The 24,827-nt window shown below is 50.4% G+C and overlaps 1 protein-coding gene across 2 annotated transcripts in view; it reads left to right on the top strand.

Moving 5' to 3' along the window:
• ZFHX3 (zinc finger homeobox 3) overlaps positions 1–24,827 on the top strand; it is a 127,013-nt gene that overhangs the window by 56,510 nt on the left and 45,676 nt on the right. For both annotated transcript variants that reach the window (XM_069027140.1, XM_069027139.1), the window contains exon 4: positions 13,103–13,334. In XM_069027140.1, coding sequence (XP_068883241.1) covers positions 13,103–13,334 — 232 coding nt within the window. The remainder of the gene's footprint in view (positions 1–13,102; positions 13,335–24,827) is intronic.

Here is a 24,827-nt window from a genome sequence, read left to right as displayed (position 1 = left end):
TGTATCTGCTCTGCTGCCTTGGCCTTTTATTCTGGTTGGATACTAGAGGAGTCGGATGGTTCCCTGCATCTCACTGAGCAGATTCCTTCTGGACAAAGTGGACTCACGCAGCACTTGGCTGCAGTGCAGACCTGGGCCCCCAGCCCTCTGCTTGGGGGGAACTGCTGGAATAGAAATGCAACCCCAGCACTCTGGAAATGCCCCATGAGAGAGTGCTAGAGGCACAGTGGTTGAGCTGCCTGGTACAGCTGAGGGGGAAGAGCATCTTCCTGGGGTCTCAACATCCTCGATGAATCGCAGTTGGCGGCTTGATTCAGTGTAATGGATGTGTGCTCATTTCCCACAGCTGATGAGGATTATATCAGCTTGGTTTAACAGTCTCATTTGCTGCTCCCAGTGCACACTTGTTTTAATGCGTTTCAGTTAATGAGGTAGAAGAGAGAATGAGGTGTTACTGTTTATGTACAGACAGCGAGGCTGTGCTGAGGGCTCTGGAGCCCGGCAGTCCCTGCCCAGTGCTCTCCAAGGGACAGCATTAGCTGGCATTTATAGAAAATTTATTGGCTGCGGTTTATCCAGGTAAAATTTCTCCCAGTGGTGCACGTTTCCCTCTCCTGCCTACCTTATGCTTTATTGCAAGCTGCAAGACACGTTGCCAGCAGCCTGTCCACAGGCAGGGGATGTCAGCGGGCTGAGGGCTCTGGTGGTGTGTCTCACAAAACACCGCAGCATATTTGATGTGGGCAAAGCTGCTGCCATCTACCTGGGATAAAAAGTTCACGTGTGCCCCGAGGGGGTTTATGGCTGGGACACTCCATGCTTTCATTGTTCCACTGCTGTGGTGTTTTCCTGTCCTAGCAGAGTCAGGGCCATGCAGTGCCAGGCACTGGGTGAGCCAGTTCCTCCACCAGTGCCCTCGGAGCGCTGTGTCCCCTCCAGAGGAGGTGTGCTGTGCCCAGGTGTGGAAATGGACACCAGTGCCCTGACCAGAGGGACTCTGCCTTCCTGAAAAACAGGTTGTCCTTGTGCTGACAGTGAATATGTGCCGTGGGGTGGGCTGGAGCTGCGCTCCTCAGAGCAGCATCCTGTGTCCCCAGCCCGTGCTTGGTGCCAGTGAATGGTTGAGGCCACTGCCTCTGTGCTGGCCAAGGGCCAGGCTGGCACCAGGGCTGACATCAGCCAGAGGCCGTGCATGCGGTGCTGCTTTGAAGGTGAAGCTGCTGTTGGTTTAAGCGGGAATTAAACAATTACCACGTCTTAGTTCTCCCCACCTCCAGTGGATTGACTCTATAAATTGTCAGCCTGTTGACATTTTAATGTGAATTATGTCATATGGTATCCCCTTTGATTTCAACATGCCTTAGTTTGTAAATACATGAGCTTCTCAAAGAGCTGTGGTTAGCACGCACGCGGGTGGCCCCAGGGGTTTTGGTGGGGAAGGAGAGCAGCACTGTTTTCGCTGCAGCTCCGGTGCCCGGCGCGGCATCTGCGGCTCCGGCGCCGCGCTCGAGGCGCGTGTGGCCACGGCTGCCTCGGAGCGCCCACGGCTCGCGGGGCTGCCCCGCACTGAGGGCTCAGGCAGCCCCGGGGACCCCCACGGGGCAGGGGCAGCTCCCGGGGTCCCGCTGCATCCCCTGGGTCCCTCTGTGTGTGGCTGCTTCCCTGCCCTCCGTGAGGTGAGAGCTGCCCCATCTGAGTGGGGCTTCTCCACTGCCCATTGCAGGTGTCTCTGGCCAGCTGCAGGAGCTGTGCCTGTCCCCTTGTCTGGCTCCCGCTGGGTCTCCTCACACCCCTGTCCCCATCCAGCCCCCAGCCTGTGCTGCAGAGAAACTCCTAATTCAGCAGGTCCTGATAGTTTGGGTCAGCCTTCCTTTATGTTCTTCAAAGCCGGCCCAGAGAGTTCTTGCAGTCCTCACATGTGTGCCAGAAGAAGGAGGGTCTTTAGGCAGGGGCAGCAGAAGAGCAGGGAGCTCTCCTGGGGTGACACCTTGCTGCCTTCAGGTGAGACACACCTCCTTCCTCTCCAGCACAAAGCCAGAGGGTGTACCAGTTTGAGAACTCTTGATTTCCTTCACTTCACCCCCAATATTCATGGGACCGTTCTGTAACTCTGGGGTTACCTGCAGGTGTGTCATGTTAGGGCCCCAGTTGTACTTTCGGGGGTGGCTGCAGGGTGCATGTGCTGTGGTACCTACTGCTGAGCCCAGGACCTGCCTGTGGGAGGAGGCACAGAAGGACAGTACCTAGCTTTGGCTTTTGACCACTAGCAGCAGTGCTGGAAAGGGACCAGATGCTGGAAGTCCCTCAGAGAAGGGACTTGCTGTCCCAGAGCAGGTTCTCAAGCATGCTGTGACCAGAGGTGGGAGAGATTTAAAGGCTTTGGAGTCATGCAGATGATGTTTTCATGTCATGGGGTATGTGTTACAGACACGTCTGGCTGCCTGTGAGTGTTTTTCGTGGTCCCACAAAGCAGGAATTTTGCTTTTATCATTTTCACACCTCCTTGGCTCTGACCTGCCTGGATTTTCCAGTGCATGCACTGCAGTGCCCAAATAGACCTATCAAAGTGTCTGACTCTGGGCTGGGCAGGGGGATTATCCGGACATGAAACCTGCAGACTGACCTCCTGGTAGCATATGCTAACCCCAAGCAGGTATTTTTGCAGATAAATTAATCTCATGTAGTCACAGAAATGAGAATTTTGGAGCAGTTGGAGTAACTGGAGTTACACCTGCAATTTCATAAACAGGGCTCAGAAATCTCTTACCTTCTCACAGCTTTCTGCTGTGAGCGGATACTGCTCCCAAGAAAAGATTTTGTTGTTTCCATTTTATTTTTGAATTGCAGTGGTCAGTACACCCTCCTAATGCCGATCAGTGCTGCCTCCAATAGTGTTTGTCGTTTACCCTTTGTGTGTCTCTGCAGACTGTCCACTGGGATTGCCGAGCCAGAATGGCTAAAACCAGTAAATAGTGGGCCTGTTTTTTCCCAGGGGTTTCTGTACCTGTGAAAGCAAATGCCAGTAGATGCAGATACACATGAACAAAGAGAGCACCGAAGAGCAGAGACATTTATCATCTTCGGTTTGCTCTGTTTGCCTCCGTGTGCTTCTACACTCTCCGTGTTTTCCATTGCTGTAGTCTGTCTTGGAGGGAATAGCTGCAGCTAATGCTTAGAGCCATTCTATTCTCTTGTAGATCCCTCTGCAGAATTATACTACAGTTGAATTAGTTTTAGATATACACAGGAAATATGGAGCAGCAAACCCAACCGTTCATAGGCTGCAGACTGCTCGGAGGCCATGTATGGAATGCATGAGCCAGACTGTTCTGCTGCTGTGGACTGCTGTGGGTCATTGATGTGTCCTTCCTGGTGGAAACCAGGTGGGCTGGGAACCAGTGCATGCCCAAGGACTGGAGAGGTCTCTCAGTCAAATTTGGAGGAGGCTGTGTTTGGAAGGCTTCTCCTCCCCAAGAACTTGGTGGCTTTCCTTACAGAGTAGTTGCTCAGGGGTGTGGAGCAAGGAGCAATTGTGTGAATTTCTGTACACAGTTCTTAGGACACAATAGTGTCCGTTGGGTTCACGGAGCCCTCACAACCATCTAGAACATAGGAAGCAGCAGGTTGCCTTAATTCAGGCCTTTGTGTGCAGACATTATTTTGGTTCTTAATTATAAGTAGTCCCATACATATTTTTCCAGCAGGATTCTTGCCTCATTCTGTGAGTAATTATTCCATTTCTTTTTATCTTCCTCTTTCATTACATTGCCCCAGGCTTTGTCTAATACAATCCAAAGCTTTCACCGAATGAAGAATTATTTATTGTCTCATGGGCATTTCCGTGGTGCTCTGTGTTCTGTTTGTGTTTCACAGACACTTAAAGAACTTACCTCGGCAGTGCGGTCTGAAATCAGCCAGTGCTCTTGTCCTCATGTTCAGGGTTGGCTGATGCACATCGTGTGCCTCAAAGGTCCTGCTCTGGCTGCCCAGCCTGGTGCCCAGCCCTGCAGTCTGTGCCGCTGGAGAAGGGCTGCTCCACTTTTAGGGGGCTTCCCTGGCTCTACTGGTTTTCATTTCACCTACAAGACTCAGCGAGTATTATATATTTCCTCTTTCTGCTTCCATTCTGTCATAGTAGGCCATCACACATCCTTTAGTTTTCCTTCCTCCCTTATCACCTGATCTTGAAAATCCTTGCTGTGGACTGTGGGCAAAGGATGAACTGAGTTTGTTGTTTTTCCATGGATCCCTGTTGGCTTCTGCATGAGGAGATTGTGTCCTCTATGTCTTTGATACTGATATTCTGCAATTTATGGAGAGGATTGAAAAGTTGTCTTGTGCATTGTTGTTACTGCTTTTGGTTATCTGCTGGGAGTTGAGGTGGTGCAGTGCTGTAAGAAGTTATAAAGAAGCGCTATCAAAACAAGGAAAGCTTCAGTCCATCACAGCTTCCCTGGAGATGGATGAAACAATAAATCCCAGGCAAGGGGAGTTAATCTGTGTCCGTAGTGTTCCATTAAAGAATGTGAGCTCAGGGTGGGTTTCTGTGTCATGGTGCATTATTACAACAGTCCCTTGCTGCACGTGGGGGTCCCCTCCTGTCCCCTGGGTCCTGCCTCCAGAAGGAGCTCACTTCCATGGTGCTCCTCTGACTCACTGCTGGGGTTCTACACTGCAGTCACTGGGGCAGCTGGAGCTAAGGCAAGGGAAGGGACTGGCACACCTGGGTGCCCCTTGACTTCGGGATGTGGGGTAGAGCACAGTGGTATAAGACAGTCCTCAAGCTTTTCCTTCAGAGACTGGTGGTTCTTTTCCAAAAGACTAAATAAGGGGGAAAAGTAGGATTTTAATTTAAATCCTTAGAGCAGGCTCCACACATAGAGAGGAGTTTGGGTGGCTAAGTCTGAACTGCATTATCAACACAAGACCCAGGTGTGCGTTGCATCCGAGCCTCCTTGGAGAGCCCTCCTGCTTAACAGAGGGATCATTCCCTTGGCAGCCAGAGGAAACAAAACATCACTGGTATGGAGAGTCCTAGCCTGGTCTGTGTTACAGAAAGCCCTCTTCAATCACTCAGCAGCTACATAATTACAATATGGACAACAGATTTCGATCCTGCTGTCTTTCCAGGTTCCCCCCAGACCTTTTGATTACATAATTTGCTTTTTATCCAGTGTTTTTCCATATTCCCAGGCTGCTCTAGTTCACCTGAGTGTTCACAGCTTAACAACTCACACTGAACTGATTATTTTCAAGTAGATGTACAAAATATGTTACAAAGGTCTGGGCAGTGGCATTGTGAGGCCTGCTTACGGTTACTGTCTTCAGTTGTTCTTTCCCCATTTGTTTTCCTGACCCTGGAAAAGATGAGGCTCCCTGAATTCCTCAGCTCCTGCCTGTCCCAGCACTGAGAAGGGAGTGGGCTGGAAGCCCTGAGCCTCTTCCTTGGTGATATTGCTGTGTTGTGGCATAATTTTTTTTTTTTTTTTTTTCATCACTCGGTCCTATTGCTTTCCGTACAGCGCTTTGCAGGCAAAAGTACAGATTTTCCACCGTGTTCGTCCAGGGATGACAGCATCCCTGGAAATATGAAGTGACAAAACTGTATGCTTTCCTGAGGATCAGAATGTCCCTAGTCCGTGCTTTGGTTCAGTTACGAGAGGAGTTCAACCATTCCCAAGCTCTGTGCTGCTCCACAGGAGCTGCTGGATGAGGCTAGCTCTGAGTGACATCCCTCACGTCCTGACTGGTTGTAGGAGAGGTCACTTTATGTGAAGTTTGTTGGTTCCTGTTGGTCAGAGGTGCACAGGTGAGCAGCAGAGGTGCCCTTGCAGGGCTGTCGTGGGTCCTGTGGTGGAGCCACAGCTGGACAGGAGCGTGCAGGGTTGAGTGCAGTGCTTTACAGGCCAGCTGATAGGAAGTGTACCCTCATTGTGCTTTGGTTTAGCACTATAATTAGCAGGATCGATACTCACACTCCTGTGTGCATCTCCATGTACAGCAGCGCTTGCGCCTCTATCTCCCAGGGGAGAATTTGGGGATCTGGAAGATTCTCTGCAGTTGAAGTTGCCCAAGAGTGGATTTGCTGTGCTGGCAAGTCTTTGTAGCGCAGCTGTGGGAGAAGAGAGAGTTCAGTCCTGCAGGAGGGTGCCCAAGTACAGTCAGATCTGTTTGTTTCCCCCTCTCTGGGCTGCTCAGCAAGTGCATGGCGACGCAGGTGTGCAAGGGACACCTGTGCTCCTGGAGTTCGGTACTGCAGCTGGAGAACAGCATCTCTGGCTGTTCCTTCACCCTCTTGGCATCTCCTCCCTCCCTGAAGAGGTTTTCAGCCAGCATCCCACTCTGTTTCCCCTGCACTGGAAGGGGTTGGCCGGCATAACTGGGCCAGTGCTGACTCCCCCATGGACTTTGTCCTTCTGCGAGACATGGGAAGGAAGTCTTCCACAGGAGGAGTCTTAGTGGAGCTGTTGGCTTTCATCTGTCACCACAGAGGTTTGCATCTTCAGGCATCTCTTCTAAGGAATGATTAATTAGTACTTGCAGGTGTGTTGCACAATTAAAAAGGCGTGGGGGATGTGATTACAAGTTCAACCTCTTGCTTTCTGTTAACCTCTGTTGTTCTGTGTCCACAGACCCCATGGGACTGTGGGTGTGCAGGGATGCTGCTCGTCACGGGCAGCATAAACAATGTCCTTGTTAGGAGCTGCTCCCAAGACCCTGTGAAGAAGTTGGCTGCTGGAGCCAAGCAGGAGCTGGGACTGTGCCTCCCCCTGGGCTTTAGCCCCTCCTCATTAAGCAGGTCCGGGCTATTGATTGGGAGCTTGTGTTTGGAAGAGTCTTACTTACTCCATGCATTATCTTGACAGATTGATCAGACCTGATTGAGAACCTCTTAAAGGAGCGAACAGCTGTAATGGGAAAGTTGGACTCTGTCATCCGTTAGGATGATTCTGGGAGCGAGAAGAACGAGGCTGACATCTTGGAGCAATTGTATTTACAATTAACATGGCTGAAAACGATTGCCTCTATTGATCCCCCCTTCCTGCAATTACAGCCCCATTGTTTACATTCCAGCACTTCAGTTATAAAAAGGAAATTCAATAATTATTGCATTATTTAAAGTTAAAGTGCCACAGAGTTTGCTGGCTATGCTTGCTGGTTGATTTAACGTTCAGTAAAATCCATGCTGAGCTCTCCATCCTTAGGCTGAGCAATATTTGGCTTTTAATGAGACTGCAAGGGCTGGTGGAACAAACCCCATTTGCTGGGTCGCTTTTGGGTTTGTGGGGGAACCCAAAACCTTGCAGCATGGCCAGGACCAGCCACATGGCTAGCGAGGAGAGCATCTGTGGTGTCACTTAATGCCAGGCAGGGCTGGAGGGCTCAGAAAATACAGATTTGGTGGAGTATAGGGATGGGCTGTTAATGGGGGCAGTTGTGGCTGTTCTTCAGGCCTTTCCATGTGATCTGGGGACTTAGATTGGTACCTCAGCCTCTGTGGCAGGAGGGAGTGCTACATTTCCAGCCTCTTGGTAAGAAAAGTAAGGATCAGAGAGCAGTTACCACAAGCTGAGCTGCAGAAACTCAGGGACAAACAAGCCTGAACCCCACCGCTGGCACTGCACCATGGAGCTGTGATGCACGGAGGCAGGAGGCTGGAGGAGGGAAGGGTTTGTAATGCTGCTCCTCTGGAAGCAGTAAGCAATTCAGGATGTTGATGGATATGAAAGAGCAGAAGTTCAGCTTTTGAACCTGCTGGATGCAGAATCAATTTTCCCCCCTTCCAGGGGGATGGGGGGCAGCTGTGGGCACTCCAGCTCTCCCCAGAGTGCAGACAGCGTGTCCCACTGCGCGCTGCAGCCGCCTGCCGCTCCCCGGCTCCAGGAAATTCCAGCTGGGGCTGCAGGTGTGAAAGGAGAGCAAGATGGATTGGCCAACCCTGACTTTTATGGAGTACTTGGAACAGACCAGGATCAGACAGCTGCATCCACATGACTTTCATTAAAAATTCAGATTCTTCTCCTCCAGGGCTGTGTGATTTATCTTGTGCAGCACATCAGAGGCACATGGGGGCCAAGAGATGCTCACAAGGCCTCTGAGGTCTGCAGTGGGGTCGGGTCCCTTTCTGTGGCGACCCACAGCCCCCCTCCAGCTCCACTGTAAGGGTCACCTCCTATCCCTCCCCGGGGGCATACAGTCCTCACTGGCACCTGAAGTGTTTCCTACCAAGCCTGTGACTAATTACCCCTGTCTGACCTTACCCCGAGGAAGAGTCAGTCCCTGGGTATTCTCCTGCGCTGCACATGTGCTGGTGGGGCTGAAGTGGTTCCAGTAGCTCCTGAGCTTGGGTCAACCCCTCCGAGTAAACGCTGAGGCACTCCCTGGTTCTATGTGCTGGTTCTGGTCACTGGGGCTGCTCAGACATCAGTGCTTGCAGGAGAAGGCCAGCGCAGTGCACCTCTGCAGTGCCGCTTCTTTCTGTGGCTTTTGTGATCTTCCAGCAGATTTTGGCTCCTCCTTCTCCAGCTGCATCTGTCAATTCTTTGAAATCACTGCTAACTTTACCCATGCTAATGGAGCTGAGTGCTGAGTTCAGAGGTAGGAAAAGTGTTACATGTGGACAAAACCTCTGCCAAAGATGTTGAAGTCTGACAACTTCTTTTTCGAGAAGCCCTGAATAGTGGAGTGGCCTTTGTTTTCATGGCAGGCTATCCTGCGATGTGAGAGTGCTGGGAAGTGATGTAGAGGAGGTTTCTCCAGACTGTCAGTGACCCACACACCACCTGGCCATACGGAATGGTCAGAGGGGTGAGGAAGAGGATGTTTGTGCAAGCAGGAGGGCGGGGGACTTGCTGGGGCCGTGCCTGGCAGGCTTTGCACAGCCTTGGGGTGCTGTCGGCTGAGGATCTGCAGGGCTGCAGCCAGCGGCCCTCTCACAGCCAGAGCGAGGAACATTGTTCCTTTTGGTTGTGCCAGTTTGCTGCTGTGTAGTGTTTATGAGCTTATTTTCCCACTTTGGGTTCTGACCCCCAGTCCTGTTATCTCACCTGCTTCTCCTGCCCAGAGAGACCCAGACGTGCAGGGGATCTCACAGGGGAGCTGGGGACTGCCATCTGCCTGTCCTTGGGACAGTGACTGAGTTTCTGCTGCTGGTTGTCCTGTCAAAGTCTGCACAAGAAGAGGCCATCCTCGAGTCTGGAGAGAGTTTTCTCACGTTCTACTGCTTTTATACCATGGACACCTCCTGGGGGTGGTGATGGGATGTTCCCCCTCACAGTGCAAACCAAAGACTTGAGAGTGCTGTGAGCATGGGCTTGTCCTGAGCAGCATTCAGGGCCCTCCGAAGGGAAAGCTTTGTGCCAGTTAAGACTGCATAGAAATGGGACCTTTTTCTATTGAATAATAAACATCCAAAGCACGAGATAGTTCAAAGTGTTGTTGCATCTCCCTGGTGGGCTGAGGTTACAGGTCAGATGTCCCCCAGAACAGCAGCTGAGCTGCTTAACATGGCAGAGAGGGACTGGAGAACCCCCTCATGCCCCTGGCAGTGCTTCAGGGGGGGTTCTGTCCTGTCACCGTCAGAATCAGGCTCATTACACCATGGCTGAATAAACTTTGCACAGAAGAGATTTTGAGCAGATAGTTGTTCAACATCTTTAAAAATTTAAAAGATTTTTAAGAATTTAAAAGATGTAGAAAAGCTTAGAAATCAGATGGTGAATATGAACTGCAGGAGCAGCTACAGAGATGTTCATGAGAGTTTGTTACTTGTGTAACAGCAGCAACTTGGGGTCTCAGTCCTGGGTACTACAGTTTTAGCTCCAAGGAACATTGTGTGGTATGTGGCATGGGGTGAGGGGGGCTGCCTGCAATCCAGCAGGCTGATACAGTGTCATGTTCAATTCCATGATTATTGTGAATTACTGTGAGTGAGGCAGCATAAGATGGGGAGAGATGGTAAAATAAACAGAGTTTGGAGTATGTGAAGGATGGAGGGAGAGAAAAAAGAACTGACTGTAGCGTGATTCCTTACTTGGTTTAAAAACCAGATTTCCGTAGTCGTACCCTGTGAGCATTTGCTACGTAGTAGAAGAAAACAGTTCTGAGGCAGGTGTTGGAGAGTGGCTCATGGGCAGTTGGTGTGGCAGGACCGGCCTGGCCCAGCGTGTGCAGCTGGCACCGGTGTAGGGCCACACCGGGGCCAGGGCAGGGCTGGGGGACACTGAGGGGCGGGTGGCACGGAGCAGGGGCAGAGGAGGGAGATGAGGCCTCTGAGCAGGACCCTCCTGTGCTAATCACTGTGAGAACACAGCCTTGCCTGGAGACTTGCACACTCCGTGCACGGTGGACAGGCTGCGCTTGGTGTGGCGCGTGTGGGAATAGGTGCTGGGAGCCCGTGGTGCTGAGCCACAGTTGGTGTACATACAGGAACACCCGTGTCCCCTGGGAAGCTGCACTCGTGAGCCGTATGGTTTCCATCAGAGCGTTCCTCTCTCTGTTTCTGATTTAAAGTGTAGCTTTGACTCACCCTGATCAATATTTTGCATGCCATGCATGAAGAACCAGATGTTGGAAGTTTCCTATTGTGGAGAGGGAGGGGGCGAACACCCCCCCAGACTCACAGAAATCGATGTTTTCTGACAGAAGTTGGTTGGTTTTCCTTGGAACAATATATTCTTTTGATTTTCAAGTTGATTTGTCTTCTAACAAGATTCTGGTTTAGTAGTTTGAATTTGTTTCCTGTGATACGGATAAATTCTCACAAGAGGGAAGTTTAACAGTGTGATGGGCAATAACTACACACACTTGGACAGCATTTCATCGCCTCCAGCAGCTCACAGCTTGGACTGGCTCGGCCCTCACACCTTCTTTCTCTGGACTGCTCCTTTCCTCTGCTGGAGGATGGGTTGAATCAGGTGCATGCAGTGCTGTGCCCAGGGCTTGGTGGTGGTGGCACCCTCAGCCTGTGACTTGTCGAGCACAATAGGCAGGTGAGGCTGACCCCAGCGCGAGGGATGTTTGAGACAAAGCAAAAGAAGAGCATAAAATAAGACACATTTATTAAACTGTTTAAAACAAATGTTTTCCTAAAACCCCCTTTTAAATGAGAACAGCGCAGACTGTGCCTCTTGTTCCACAGAGACCATGTCCTTAATATTTCCTTGAACCCGTGACCGGATTTTTCTCTAATTGCTCACTGGGGGTTTCCTCTGGCTCTGCACAGAAGCTGCTGCTGAGCCCGTGGGCACTTCCTGAGCTCCAGCACAGGGTTTTTGGGATGGGCTGGCGAGGATGGGGCTGGTGTGGTTCCTGGAGCCAGACCCCAGCTTGCAGCAAGCCAGGAGCAGGGAGGTTATGGCAGGGGTTGGAGCTGGAGCGTTATGGCAGGGGTCAGGGCAGAGCCAGGCTGGCGAGGCTGGCCCATCTGAGGTGGGCACGCGACTCTTGCGACAGGCTCGCTGACCTTTCATGCCTTAAGCCATTCATCTTTTTCTGGCTCAGGAAGAGGGTAACACATGCAGACAATAGAAATGAGATGAGGAAGAAGTTCTTATAAGGCAAAACAGCAAAAAATCTTTTGAGGGCACCAGTGGGATTAGTGCCCTCGTGGATTCTTCAAATATTACAGTGAATTTAATTAAATACATCGTGATCCCAAAAGAGGCTAGTCTAATTAGCCAGATCTAGAATACATTTATTCTCTTTCCTCACCCTTCCAATCAGAAGCCTCGGCATCAGCTCATATCCTATTTTTAATCATTCCTAGACTCAGAGGGCTCTCCTTCCTCCATGTGAGCAAGGCACACAGCGCTGGGTAATATGTGTCTTTAATCTTATCTCAGCTGTAACTGAGATAATAAGCATCAGAATTTTTACCAGAAGGTCCTGGCTGCACGTAGGCAATATTTTTGATTGACAAACCTCAAGATCATTTCCAAATCACTGTACTTGTGCCTCGGGCCAAGTGTGTGGTGAGGAAAGAGTTCCGTGAGATGACACAAAAGACACAAGGGGGTGTTGGGGTTGGATGGGAGGAGCTGGCAAGGGAGTGTTGCTCAGCTGAACTGTTCGGTGTGGGGTGGAAACACCAAAGACCTTCACTGAGGGATATCATTTTGTTTCACCTTGGTATTCATTTTTTCTCAACTAGTGACACACCCTTACTGTGGAATTGGGAAAGTTCCTGTGACCTCCTGCTGCTCAGGGGGAAGGGACAGCAGCTGTGCCGTGGCAGCCAGCATGGCTGTGCATGGTGAATTCTTCCTTCTGGTTCTAAGAAATAATTGCCATGTCTGTGGGATCCATGACAGGAAATGGCTGTTTGTTTCCCCAGAGGCACGTATCTGTGTACCAGAGGATTGATAAGTTTTGCCAAATAATCGTGGTATCATAATCTGGAATTAGCGGTATTGGCTGCAACAGCACAGCTCAGGAGGGGGACAAGGTTTTTCCAAGTGCTGGCCTCTCACGGTGGTACTTGGCTGCATGCTCACCGTTGGCTTTTCAGCCTGGGTCTCTTTCACAGCCGTCTCAAAGGCCCGGCTGCTGCTTCCCTCCTGACCCAAGGGAGTAAAACCTGGATGCCAGGGAGCGGAGAGCTGGATGATGGACAGGATGGCTCTGCACTCTGCTTCCATACACTGTCCATACGGGACCTCTCTATCTAATGGGTTTGTTGTGTTCTAGGGTTGCTTTGGTTTTACTCTTCCTAGTTTTCCATAAGAATTTACAAAATTTAATTTTATGTTTGATATGCAGTTGGATCCTCTCCCAGGACAAGCTTTGAGTGTGAAGGAGTGAGCCCTGAGTGGGTCACGAGCAGGTGTTACTGCTGGGTCTAGTGCTTTCCCTCACTGAGGGAGGTGATCTTGTCTGTCTCTGTCTGTGCTTTGTGCCCATTTCAGTGTCTTTTGGTTTTCCTGCTCTTCAGCAGGAGAACATGTAATACCTCGGGAACAAACAGGCTTTGTCTCACTGGATCTGTGTCAAAATGTGGTTCCTTAACCAATTTCCAGGTGGCTTTTAGCAGTTTACAGTGGACTAACCCAGGAGACTGGGGGTGATAAAGGACACTGACATCCCTCTTCTTTGTTCTCCGCAGCACCTGCAGCACCATGAGAGCGGGGTCGAAGGTGAAAGCTGCTACTACCACTGTGTCCTCTGTAACTACTCCACCAAGGCCAAGCTGAACCTCATCCAGCATGTACGCTCCATGAAACACCAGCGGAGTGAAAGCCTCCGGAAGCTACAGCGCCTCCAGAAAGGTCTTCCTGAAGAAGAGGAGGACCTAGGACAGATCTTCACCATACGCAAGTGTCCAGCTGCCGAGGCCGGTGAGTGCTGCTGCCTTGGCGTGAGCGGGGCCGGCGCCACAGGGTGGGTGGGTGGCATCAGACCCACTGTGCTGTTCGGTGACAAACTTGGTGATGTTCCTGTTTCTCTTCCCTGCTGTGCGATGACACAGTTTATCAGTAACACATTACAGGAATCCCACCTGGCCTGAGGTGGGATTTGGGATGTAGAAGTTTAGGATGTTGAAGTTACGTGTGTCGGTTCAGGTTGGTGTCTTAAACCCTGGAACATTGTACGAACATCTAAAGGTGCTGTCATATCTGGGCAACTCAACAAACCAGTGCACTAGTAGATGTTTTCCAATGAGTCAAGTGATGCCCTGAGCACCAGCATAAGCTGTGCCAGCTTGGCACTGATTTCTGGCACTTCAGCCACACTGGACTGAGAGGAGGAGCTGGGCAAAAGGGGTGAGCAGGACATGCAAGTTTTCCATGTCTGTTCTCCATGTCTGTTTTCCATGTCTCCTCTTCATAAGGTAAATAAAGTGAAGGGCTTGTATGAAACATTTGCTCACACAGATCATAGGACAGGGATTGCAGCTGTGAATCCAGCAAGAGGAAATGTGCCTAAAAGGAGCAGTTAGGCTGGATGGAGCAGAGATGGTACTTTGTTTAGTCACACAAAGGGTTGAGAAGTTTTTAATGTTCTGAAAAATCAAGGTCTCCTGAAGCCCTCTTCGGAGGGAGGAGAGGAGGAGAATCAGCCTGGGTCAGCTGGTTTGTGTGCTGTCAAGGCATGAAGGTGCTGGAGCTGGGGTGTGCCAGCTAAAGCCTTTACAGTCCTCCTCTTAGCTTCAAGCAGGACTTTTCTCTATGACTGCTATGAAAATTGGTAAATCCTACATATAGCCTGAGGCACTGGCATTCTGCAGTGAATGCACATGGAGGTGAGGAAGGTGGTCTTGGCTGAAAAGGCTGAGAAGGAACAGCGGAGCAGCTGACGGAGAATATGTGGGGGTTTCGTAAATGTCCCTTGAATTCACACCTGGGTCTCATTGCTGTTATGCCTGTGAGAAACGAGGATCTGAAATAAACCCAAAACACCCCAAGAGTGAAGACAGGAGATTTTTCATTAAGAGTTAAATTCAGTCTTGTGGAAAAGTGCCCAATCTGTGACCTTGGCGGCCCAGCAGAGTCGAGAGCGTGGAACACGCTTCCCCAAAGGTCACAGTGACAGTGAGAGCGGGGTGGCTGCCACACCGCCTGGGGGGGACAGCGGCTCCGGCAGCCCTTCCGCTGCGCTGCGGTGCTCTGCTGTAGGAAAACATTCCGAGTTCAGAAGGGTTCTTTGGGAAGGGCTGTGGGTTGTGAGCTGCTTAAATGCAAAATGAGCAGAGAGGGGAAACCATCCGTGCCCTTTGTGATAGACAGAACAACCTTGAAAACCCTGTTTACTCTAGAAATTTCTGTTTACCTTGTCTTTTATTGTACAAACCTTATCTTTCCCATCCGGCCACCCAGATTGGGACATGGCAGGTACTGGGAGGGCAGGAGCTGACTGGCTGGGAGGGAAAACATTTTGGTGACCATTTTAAAAAATGTAGTATTTTTGAAGTGAAAGTCCTGACAAGTCACTGAAAGGAAAGCTTGATTTACAAGTATTTTACTTTAATTTTCTTTAAGCTTGTTGGTTCTTCAACAAAAACTGACAGAGAACAAGACACTGACAATTTCTTGATCATATTTTATTTCAAAGGCTATGAATACAAGCAAGAATAAGGCTGTAGAAGGCAAAGGGTCAGTTTTGCTTGTCACTTTAAGCTGAGATACTTAATTTCAGACACTCCTCAAGCCCACTGTTGAGCTGGTCAAAGTGGGACACCTCACTGGCATGCTGGCCCAGGCATCCCTGCAGGGATGGGAGTCAGGTTTGGATGAGAAGCTGCTGTAACCCCAAGAGGGAGAAGGGGTGCTCCCATCTCCCACTCGTTCTGATCCCATTGTGGGGATGCTCAGCTGCGGGGCAGGGCTGTGCGCGGGGGCGGTGTGAGTCTGTGCCCTGCGTCTCCTCCTTCTCTGTAACAGGGTCTCTCCTGTGTCCCCATTATGGTTTTAGTGTTGTTTTCTGAGGGCTGTGTGGACTTTTCCCCTCTGCCTTTTGATAAGGCGTCTCTGTGTTATTAGATATCAGGCTCAGAGACCGGGACAGATACTTGTCCGTGACACTTCTCTGGTCTGTGACACGTGTCTGCTGGGGCACAAAGGGACCATGGCTTCTCTGTTGCTTTGCCGCAGTCCAAGTGCAGTGGTCTGTTCTGTACTGTGGCCTCGTGTGACGGAGTGGAGTCACCCCGTTCCCCTCCAGCTCCGTCCCATTGCTGTGCACAGAGCGCAGGTGCTGGTCTTGAATGCTGTGTGTACCTGCTCCGTGTGTACCTACTCGCTGGCATGTGCAAGTATGTAGGAGAAAGCAGTGCTGTCTGGAGACGGTGAGTAGATATTTGCTTGTGTAGATGCATCTCAATCTGTTGGAAGAGAGCTCTGATCACACCTTAATTAGTCCTCTAACAATCTGCAAAGGTCAGTGCCAATTGCCTGTTCATTTACATTTGTAATTGTGATGGTTCTTGATTGCACATTAGTTGCAATTCACTCCCTCCCACCCCACAGAAGCACAGGCAGCCTGAGCAGCCGCTCCAGGGACACAGGAACCTTTGTCCCTGCCTGTGCCAGCCCCTCAGCCCTCCTCAAAAATTGGGTGTCTTTTGGGGAAGAGCTTTAGGATCTGCCCTCTGCTTCCAGTAAGGGGATGACGAAGTTGTTGGCAGGGAAATTACATGGACCTCAGGCAGGAAACCCAATCCTCCTTGAACTGGACAATTAAAGACAATTAAACTTTTCTGCTTGCTTTGAGAAGTGTGCTCATTACGCAGGAGATGGGGAAGCAGCTGGAAGTTCAGCTGGTTTGTTGATCAGAGAGAACACAGCTTCAGGGAGGGGGTATTGTCCTCTCAGGGTATTTTTGGACATCTCTTGCTTTGGTATCTGGGTTGCTGCCACTGCAGATGTCAGCCCCTTGCTGCAGCAGCATCTGTGTAACGTTACTCATAAGCTAATTGATTTTTAATGATGGGAGTTTTGAGAAGAAAAAAGTGAAGAAAGAGTGACCATAATAAAAATCAAAACGTTCTCAAGATGTCAGATGAATGCGCTTACGGCTCGTTAGATAATGACAGAAACAAATGTGAAACAACCTGCATCGAGTTTTCATTCTGACTTTGGAAGTGTTTCTTTCATCCCAGAAGGCATCAAGCACCACACCCTTCTCCGTAGCTCGGGCAGCTGCACACAGGGTCATTGGTCAGAGCGGGATTTCTGCCCTCTGTCCAGCACATAGTGCCCCTGCTCTCCCCATCATATTCCTCTCCATGTGCCACCCATGTAGGTGAGGCTGTTGGGCCCCCATTGCTTAGCCTTTGTACCCCTGGGCAAGTGCTGGTTGCACTTAATGTGTTTCCTCCCTTACCTGTTTCTCCTGACTCCTCCTCGTTTCCATCTCTTCTCTCCCTTTCCATAGTGTCTTCCTGTGGGAGGAGCAGTAGGCCTTTGCCCCCCCTTCCCACTGTGTGGGACAGGCATCCTTTAGGTGTCAGTCAGGTGTCCATGCTCCTTCCCTGCACCAACCTCTCCCCATTTCACCGCAGAGGACAGTCGCACCTCAGTGTGGTGGCCACGCTGTCACAGCAGTCCTTCTCATTGCTGCCAAATCCTTGGCAATCATCTCCTTCCAGCACAGGGTTCTTGTTGGGGCTCTTGCAGGAAGAGCAGGGCCAGCTTTCTGGCAGCCCTTGCTGGCCACCAAATGCTGTGAACAGCCCCTTTGTCCTGGCAGGACGGACAGGGGGCTGGGTAGTTCACCTCTGCCCCTCTGCCCACCCTTGCTGGAGCACCCATGCTGCTCCCTCTGCCAGCCCACAGCAGGGGACCGGCCAGTCTCCCTGCTCCAAACAGGTGGATTACAGTTATTTTGAGGACTGTCTTTACTGCACAACTCTGCTCTGAGAACAGAGCAGAGTTTTGCAGTAAAAGCTGGAAAGCTGCTGGCTGCCTGGAAGGGGGGGATGCCTCAGAGGCCCTGCTTTCCCCTTCCCTCTGCCCCACAGGCAGAGGTGCACTGTTTGTCCACGTCTCCCTTGTGTTTCAGTGTGTGACCTTTTGAAGGGCTGGGAGCTGCAGACTGAAATCAGGATGTGAATCTTTAATGAAACCAAGTATGTAAACAGACCTAAGGTACAGCCGAAGCAGTGTTTGTTTGAGAAAATCCCACGTGGTTTAAAAAAGTAGTTCCCAACCTCAGAATCACAGAATCACACCTCAGCCTGACTGCCTGTGTCGCCTGCAGACAGCAGGCTGCTCATTTGGTTGCTGCACCTCTGTGCACTGAGTCATGCAAATGCTGTGTTCCTCCCTCTCATGAGCAGTTCTGTGGCTGCCCCAGGGGTGCGAAGGCATCACCATCAGGGGGACAGGAGCAGGTCCCACGTGCTGGGGAGCCAGTTTGGTCAGGGAGCAACCAGGATGTGGTTTGCAGTGTGAGGTTTCTCTCAAATGCAAAGTTTCTATCAAGCAGAAGGGAGGCTCGATGCCAGCCTGGTTGAATCCATTTGTGATCTGGCAGGCCCACAGCGTGCTCTAATACCTCATCTGCTTCCTCAAGACTGAGGCACTACTCTCTGGTTCCCTCCTCTACTGTCCAGGCTCTCCAGTTCCCCTATTCCCTTGGTGGCCATTTCCTGGATTGGGAATTGTGACCAGCCCATCTGTAAAATGAAGCAAATTGTGTAGAAAAGGAGAGGAGATCTTCCACAAAAAACTCCTGCGAGGGAACCATCCTGTTATTTTCCCACCTTGAAGATGGGCAACCATGCAGGGCATTTTTTCCTCACCATCACAAAGCATGGAGTAATTATTCATGGAGCTTGTTACAGCAGGGGTGGGAGATGTGCCTTTGGGGTGGATTTTTCATGATAGCAGACTCTCTACTTCCAGTAGAACTTTAAGACTTTTGAAGGAAAAGTTGTTAGTGGCAAATTATATTTCTCCCTGCTTGAAATAAATGTAGTGGGATCTGACGTCCTCCACTTGGTCTCCATTAAAGACAGTGTGGTCATTCTTAATGACGCCTGTTGGTCTCCAGCTTCTGCTGGAGGTAATGGAGGGTTTCGGAAAGAAATCTCCAGTTTGTTTTGTAATCTCTCTCCACTTTTTCATGGGACTTGATTTCACACAGCAGTTAAGAGCTTACCAAAGCAGATCACCTCTATGGTGCCTGCAGGAAAAGAGCACGCAGAGTCCATGCTACAGTATCAGCCAGTCAAAACCCCTCTGCAGCTCTGGCTCTGCTGACGATGCCCCAGATACATGTCTGAAATGTGTGGCCCTTGCAGAGGGCTGGGGAAGTAATTTCCAGGCTTGTCCTTGATTGACACATTTAATAATCTGCCAACCCAGGTTATAGCCTGAGCTCCTGTGTGCAGACACCAAGTGCTGCCCAGCTTCATCCGTATCTCTTGGGCTTTTTACCTCTCACTCTCCAAAACTTGATACTGCCTTTTCCCAATACGCGATCTGGAACCCCCGAGAGCAGGGGGGGTTTGCTCAGGCTTTGTTTCCAAAGTGCTGCGTGTAAATCCAACCAAACCATCAGTACATGCATGGTCAGAGGTGGGCAAGCAGCCACAGGTTCATGGGACTCATTGGGGGCCGTGTTGTGTGCACCCGGCTTCTGCTGGGCCAGTGTCCTGCAGCTGGGGGTGTGCAGCAGCTCTGTTGTCCAAGGTGGAAATCCCTTCCTGTCATCTCCTCAGACACAGAGAGTGGGACGAGGGATTGTCCTGTTTTGAGAAAACATTTACCCACGGTGCAGTAGCATATGTGGACTAGCAGCAGAGGCAAGCAGCCCTGGGCGATGTGTGTATTGGGCTGATTGAACTTGCAGTTCCCTTTACTGCAGCAGTTCTGATCTCCCTGCCAACCCCACCAACTACCCCCACGGGCAGGATTATCTCTTGTTTTCCAAGATCTTGCGTCACATGTGTTCATTTAGAGGACAGTTTCTTGCCTTCCCCTTTGTTGTTCTGGTGAACCTTGGAATTTTTTCATTTTTCTTATGGATTGAATGGCTTCAGGACTTCTTACCTTTCCAGCAAGTTCCTAATAGAGTTGCAGTATTTCTGGCAGGGTCTCTCCACTGGAGGCCATCCCAAGGCTGGGCAGATGACAGAGTCTCTCCTCCGTGGTCAGGCAGAGAGACTAGGGAAGCTTTTGGTTCTGCTTTAGTTTCACATTGCTTTAATGGTCATTGAAATCCAGCAAAGGTGTTTCTGGCAGCCATGGATCAGGGTGGCTACGCCCAGGTGACTCCTTCGGAAGGCCTGAGGATGTGAGGAGAGCCCAACGGTTTGAGAAACTTTTAGGGGACTTTTCTTTCCTGGTATTGCCCTGTAACATAATTTCTATCTGTTCCCTCCTTGTGTCCTTTCTCCCACCTAAATTTTGAGGAACCCCATTCGCATCCCAGCAGCATCTCTCTGTCCTTTTCCATTTGGGACACCATGGGGCTGTTGAGGTCTGGCTCCACAGAATGCAGGGATAAAGTTGGTTCTCTTTCATATCTGGCAGAGGCAGATTTCCTTTGTTTTTTATTTTTTAGGGTTGGTTTTGAGTTTAAAGTCAAGAGCAGTTGTGCCTTAGCTCTGCTTTGACCAACCAGCAGCAAAGAGGTAATCTCAAAAGGATATGAAAGGTTTAATCATTTTAATTTTGTTTTTATTAAAGTTGGTTGTGACTTTTTTCCTGTGCCCCTGGTAAAAGGGGGGTAACAGAAACCTACCCAAACCCTCAAGCATCTGCTTAATGAAACTGCAGCGGGAGGCGCCTGCGGAAGGAAGCGGTGGGATGGCCGGGCTGGGGAGGGCAGGCCAACAGCATGCGGCAGCAGCACCCAGCCGTGGCAGGAATCTCATAAGCTCCATCCCACTCCAGCCACCCCTTGTCCTGGGGAGCTCGTGGCTTTCATTAAGCAGAAGGAGAGGAAGCTCTGACAGCTGACTTGTTCTAGAATGTTTTTCTTGTTTGACTGTATCTTAAAGCCCTTTCCACTTAGGAAAAGTAAAGGGGGAAGTATCACCAGATGCTGCAGTACAACACTATGAGACTCCCTGTCCCTCTTCTCCGCTTTTTTCTCCATATCCACGCAAACTCCACAGCCAGACTGAAGCCCAGCTGTCAGAGCTCCACATCTCCCTGAGCTCCATTTCCCTTGGGACTCAAGAGTGGCATCGCTGTCTCCTGGTAGTCCATACCTGAAGCTCTGCTGCCGGTGCCCAGTGCATGGTGCCCACTGCACCTTCTGCTTCTCTTCCCTGTTTCTCTTTTCCCCTTTCTCCTGCACAGATGTAGAATAGGGAACTCTTCTGAGGACATGGATGTGGTTGTTGCAGTGGTGCAGATTGAAGAGTTAAAGATTGAAGGTCTGTCCCTGTGAGGAGTGAATCAGTAAAGTTTTGAAGGCGTTGCAGGTACTGCAGCATGGCCTCAAGGTGTGTTGGAGCGGGTTAGATGTCCATGTGAGTGACATGGGATTCACACTGACAGCAAACTCAGCTCATGGTGAAGGTCCCATCAGTGTAGCCGTGCTGTGTCTTGTCCCAGCCTCGCCCCTGCTCAGGTGCTGTGTCTGACCCAACCCCCTGCTTCGATCTTCTGGTAGCATGAAGAAAAAGAAACCCTCCAAAACCTTAGACATGTGCTCCAGCAACTGTTCCTCCACTGCTAGCCCTGATTTATGATGTTTCTCTCATAGACTGTGTTGCAACAGCTCATATCCAGCACCTTCCCACAGGTCTGACTCTTGTAGCCATTGCTGCATTTCTGTTTCCTCCCTTCCCGTGCTACTGGGCTTCAAATTAAATACTCTGGAATGAACATGCCTCCTCCTGTGTTCCCAGGTTAATGAGTTGAAAGTTTCCTGGCTGCCATGTTGTTCTTGGTGTATTCGTTTGGAGTCTTGCTCCACTGTTGAGCTGAACTGAGAGGGGCTGGAGCTCCAGCCCAGTGTTTTGGTGAGACCTCAGTACCTTCTTCCCTGCTGATGTGCCCAGTAACACCCTGGCTGGGGACAGTGGCAGAAAGGAAAGGTCAGTCACATTCAGCTGGACACAGGCTTTGTGTTTGGAGGCAGCAAGGATGTTTGAGTGGTTCGTAAGTAAACAGTGGAGCAGAGTGAGACCTGGTGCAGCACGCTGGTGTACCATCCTGTTTGGAAGGTCAGTTTGAAGCCTGCTGCCACTGAATGTGGCCATTTGGGGTATAGGCTTCACTCTCCTGCATGAAAGATCCATTTGTGTATAAAAGCTGATACAAGTCTGCAGGGTCATGCTCAGCACTGGAAGAGAATGTCCTTGTACCTTCCTCTCTTCAGGGAATACCCTTGCAGGGCATCAGCTCCTTTCCTGGTTGTTCCTGCCTTTTCCCTGCCGTGGTTCTCTCAGAGCTCATTCTGCTGCAGGAGCACATGTCTGATGGTCTTTAACTGGCAGAACTGAAGGAAGAGCTCCCCTGCTACCCAAACCTTGCCATGCAAACCCAGTGCACTGCCCAAGATGAAAAAGTGCTTTGAGACCTTTGTTCAGAGGAGACATTGTGAGGATAGGAAGTGCTCTCCTCCACCTCTCATCTGTAGGTTATGGACTTAATTGCGACAGATACACAGCTCGGGTTCTGAAATGGATTCCTTTTTTTCTGTATGAGCCATAGGCAAAATGAGATTCCATACATTATAGGGGGATGATTTGTGACACAGGGTTTTACAGCAGCTGGCTCAGGCTGGCAGTGACCCCTGGCCTGACCCGCTCCAGCATTCCCACTGCTGTGGTGTGCATGTTGGACCACTCTCCTGTGTCCCTGCTCTGGTCCTCTGTTTGCCTGTGCTTCTGAAATGCACTTGCTTCCTGTCCCTTCTGCGAGGCCTATTGATCCTCTGGTGATGACATTAACATCCTCAGAACTGCCTGCGAAGGAGCTACCACATGCATTTATTTTTCCACTAAAACTCTAAGATTGGCTAATAACGTGCCTGTCAGCACCAGTGTCCTGCCTGCTCTGACTGCTTCAGAGGGAAATCTGGAGACCCATAAACAAACTCCTACCTCAAATCAAGGTCTCATCCTTGTTCCTACTAAAATTCAGTTCATGCCCCTAAGCAAGAGGGTTATATTTATTCCAAATACTCAGTTTGCTTTTCCAAGTTGCACATCTCGATGCCTTTGCCATATATTTTGTTTTGACCTTAATGATTTCTTGAGGCCACAAGTTACAAAGGTTAATTGGGAGCTGTATGAGAAATTACTATCTGTATTTGCTTCCAATTTGCACTTTTTTTCCCCTTTCCCCTGTCAGTCTCTCCAAGAGTGGTGAGTGAGAGAAGCAGTGTTGGTCCAACTCTACTGAACCTTCACTTGGATGCTCCTGTGAAGGCCACCTTCAGCTCAAAGAGCCTGACCCCTCTCTTTCTCTGTGTGGGTACCGCCTCCTACCCCTTTTCAGGCTTTTCATTCATCTGTGGTCAGTTCATTAAATAAATAGCAGTGGTTTGGGTTTTTTGTTCTGTTCTACACATGTGCTTTCTCCCCTGTCAGTGTGTCAGGCATAGGTTTCCACTGGCCTGCAGGGATGTGCTGGCCTCTCCACACGATGCACCCTGAACATCCCCACTCAGTGCCCTTCCTGCCCCAGCCTGGGGCCCCAAGCCCCTCAATCTCAACATTGCTCTGAGATGGTGCACGTGGGGCCCTGCATGGCCCCGCCATCGCTCCCCAGGGTTAGGGTTAGGGCACCCCAGGGGCACAGCCCGATGTGACTTCCCATCTCTGTGTTCACGTGAGCAGGCGCTGCCGCACCTTCTCTGGGAGCAGCTCTAGCATTTGGTTACCAATTAAGCCGAAGCATTCTGGCCTTTTCCCATCCCCCTTTCATAGTGATGAAGGTTGAATTAGGGCTGGGTGTTTGGGATTGTTCCCTGGCCTCCACTGCTACTTTGCTGCCTCCTTTGTGGCCAAACAATGGGATTAATTTGGCCTTTGCCAGCCATGCTCAGCGCCAGCCGTTCCACTTCACTTGCGCAGCCGCCTCTCCCTTCCACAGCACCTACTCCCTGGCTCCTCCTGTTCTCTTTCCGTGTGTGGCATGGAGGGTCACTTGTGGTTTGTTTTGTGTTGGTCTGGCAGGGTCCGGGGCCTGCTGGTCTCCTCCTGCTCCACAGGACCTGTCAGGCGAGGTGACCACCCGTTGCCAGGCGAGCCTGTCCCCCGCTGGCCGCAGCCATGCAGGGCAGCATCCCCTTCCTTCTGCACAAATTGGCAAGGACTAACCTTGTCATATCTAGTGCGGCGCTCACGGGCGCCTGCCTCCGAGGGGTAATCATGCAGGCATAAATTCGGAAAGTTGCTAAGCTATGAGCAGTCTTATGAGCATTAAAAGTGTCCTCTTTGCCAGAAAGGTCATTCATAACTTGGCTGCGCCGCTGATGTACAGTCAGTGATATTGATTGATTAATGTATAAAAAGCACCAAATCCATTTGCTTCTATGAAAGAGAATAAAGTGCAGTCGACTCTCTCTTTATTTTCACCTCATCCTTTTGTTTGAAGGACATTTTTTTTTCTCTTTTTGTTTTGCCAGCTAGGTTTAAGGGGGTTACAAAAAGCCAGTTTCTGCCAAGTAATGCATTCACAAAGGGAACATTGATTCACATCAGTGTCGCTTGAATTACCCTTAAAGGTTTGCCAAGGAGTTGTTCTTATATTAACCTTCTGTTCATCAAAGACAAAATAAATAAATAAGTCATAAAATCAGCTTCACTGCCCGTGCTGGAGTTGGATGCAAAACAGGAATTTCTCCTATTCGGAATTTGTGCTCCAGGTGCTGCACCTTGGCCCCTCTCCCCAGGCTCTTGGCCTTTTCCCTCCTGCAAAGCTGCTCCCTCAAGGCCCCAGTCTGAGCTGGGACAAGTGTTGATGGTTTTAGGGAGGGGGGCTCCTGCAGGGGAGTATTTTTGGAAGGATGTTGTATAAAAAGTTCACTTAATCATTGCAAGCATAACTAGAATGATTTCTACACAGGACAGCGAGGCCCAAGGCATTCTGCTCTGGCCAGGGTTGGCATTCTTCTCATTCACCCAAGGTCTTGTCTGTTTTTCTGGACTTACTTGACCACTGGTAATTAATAATGTGTTGTTCCCATTTTCCTCTGGTTAATTCTGAAATAGGAGACACCTTGGTGCCCATGGAGCTTTGTGCAGCAACATCCCACCTTCCTCTCTCTCCGGGTGCACCGGCATTGTCCGTGTCCATCCCAAAGCACCCTCACCGCCTGTGTGGGCAGCGAGGGGCCACAGGTGTCTGTTCCTTTGGCAGGATGTCTGGCCCATGAGATTCAGCTGTCCTCTGCAGCAGGAGCTCTGTTGCTTTTCCTCAGTG

The sequence above is a fragment of the Aphelocoma coerulescens genome, chromosome 11, assembly GCF_041296385.1.
Source record: "Aphelocoma coerulescens isolate FSJ_1873_10779 chromosome 11, UR_Acoe_1.0, whole genome shotgun sequence".
Taxonomy (NCBI): domain Eukaryota; kingdom Metazoa; phylum Chordata; class Aves; order Passeriformes; family Corvidae; genus Aphelocoma; species Aphelocoma coerulescens.
Note: the sequence above shows the minus strand (reverse complement) of the source record. Positions and strands in the feature narration are given on the sequence as shown.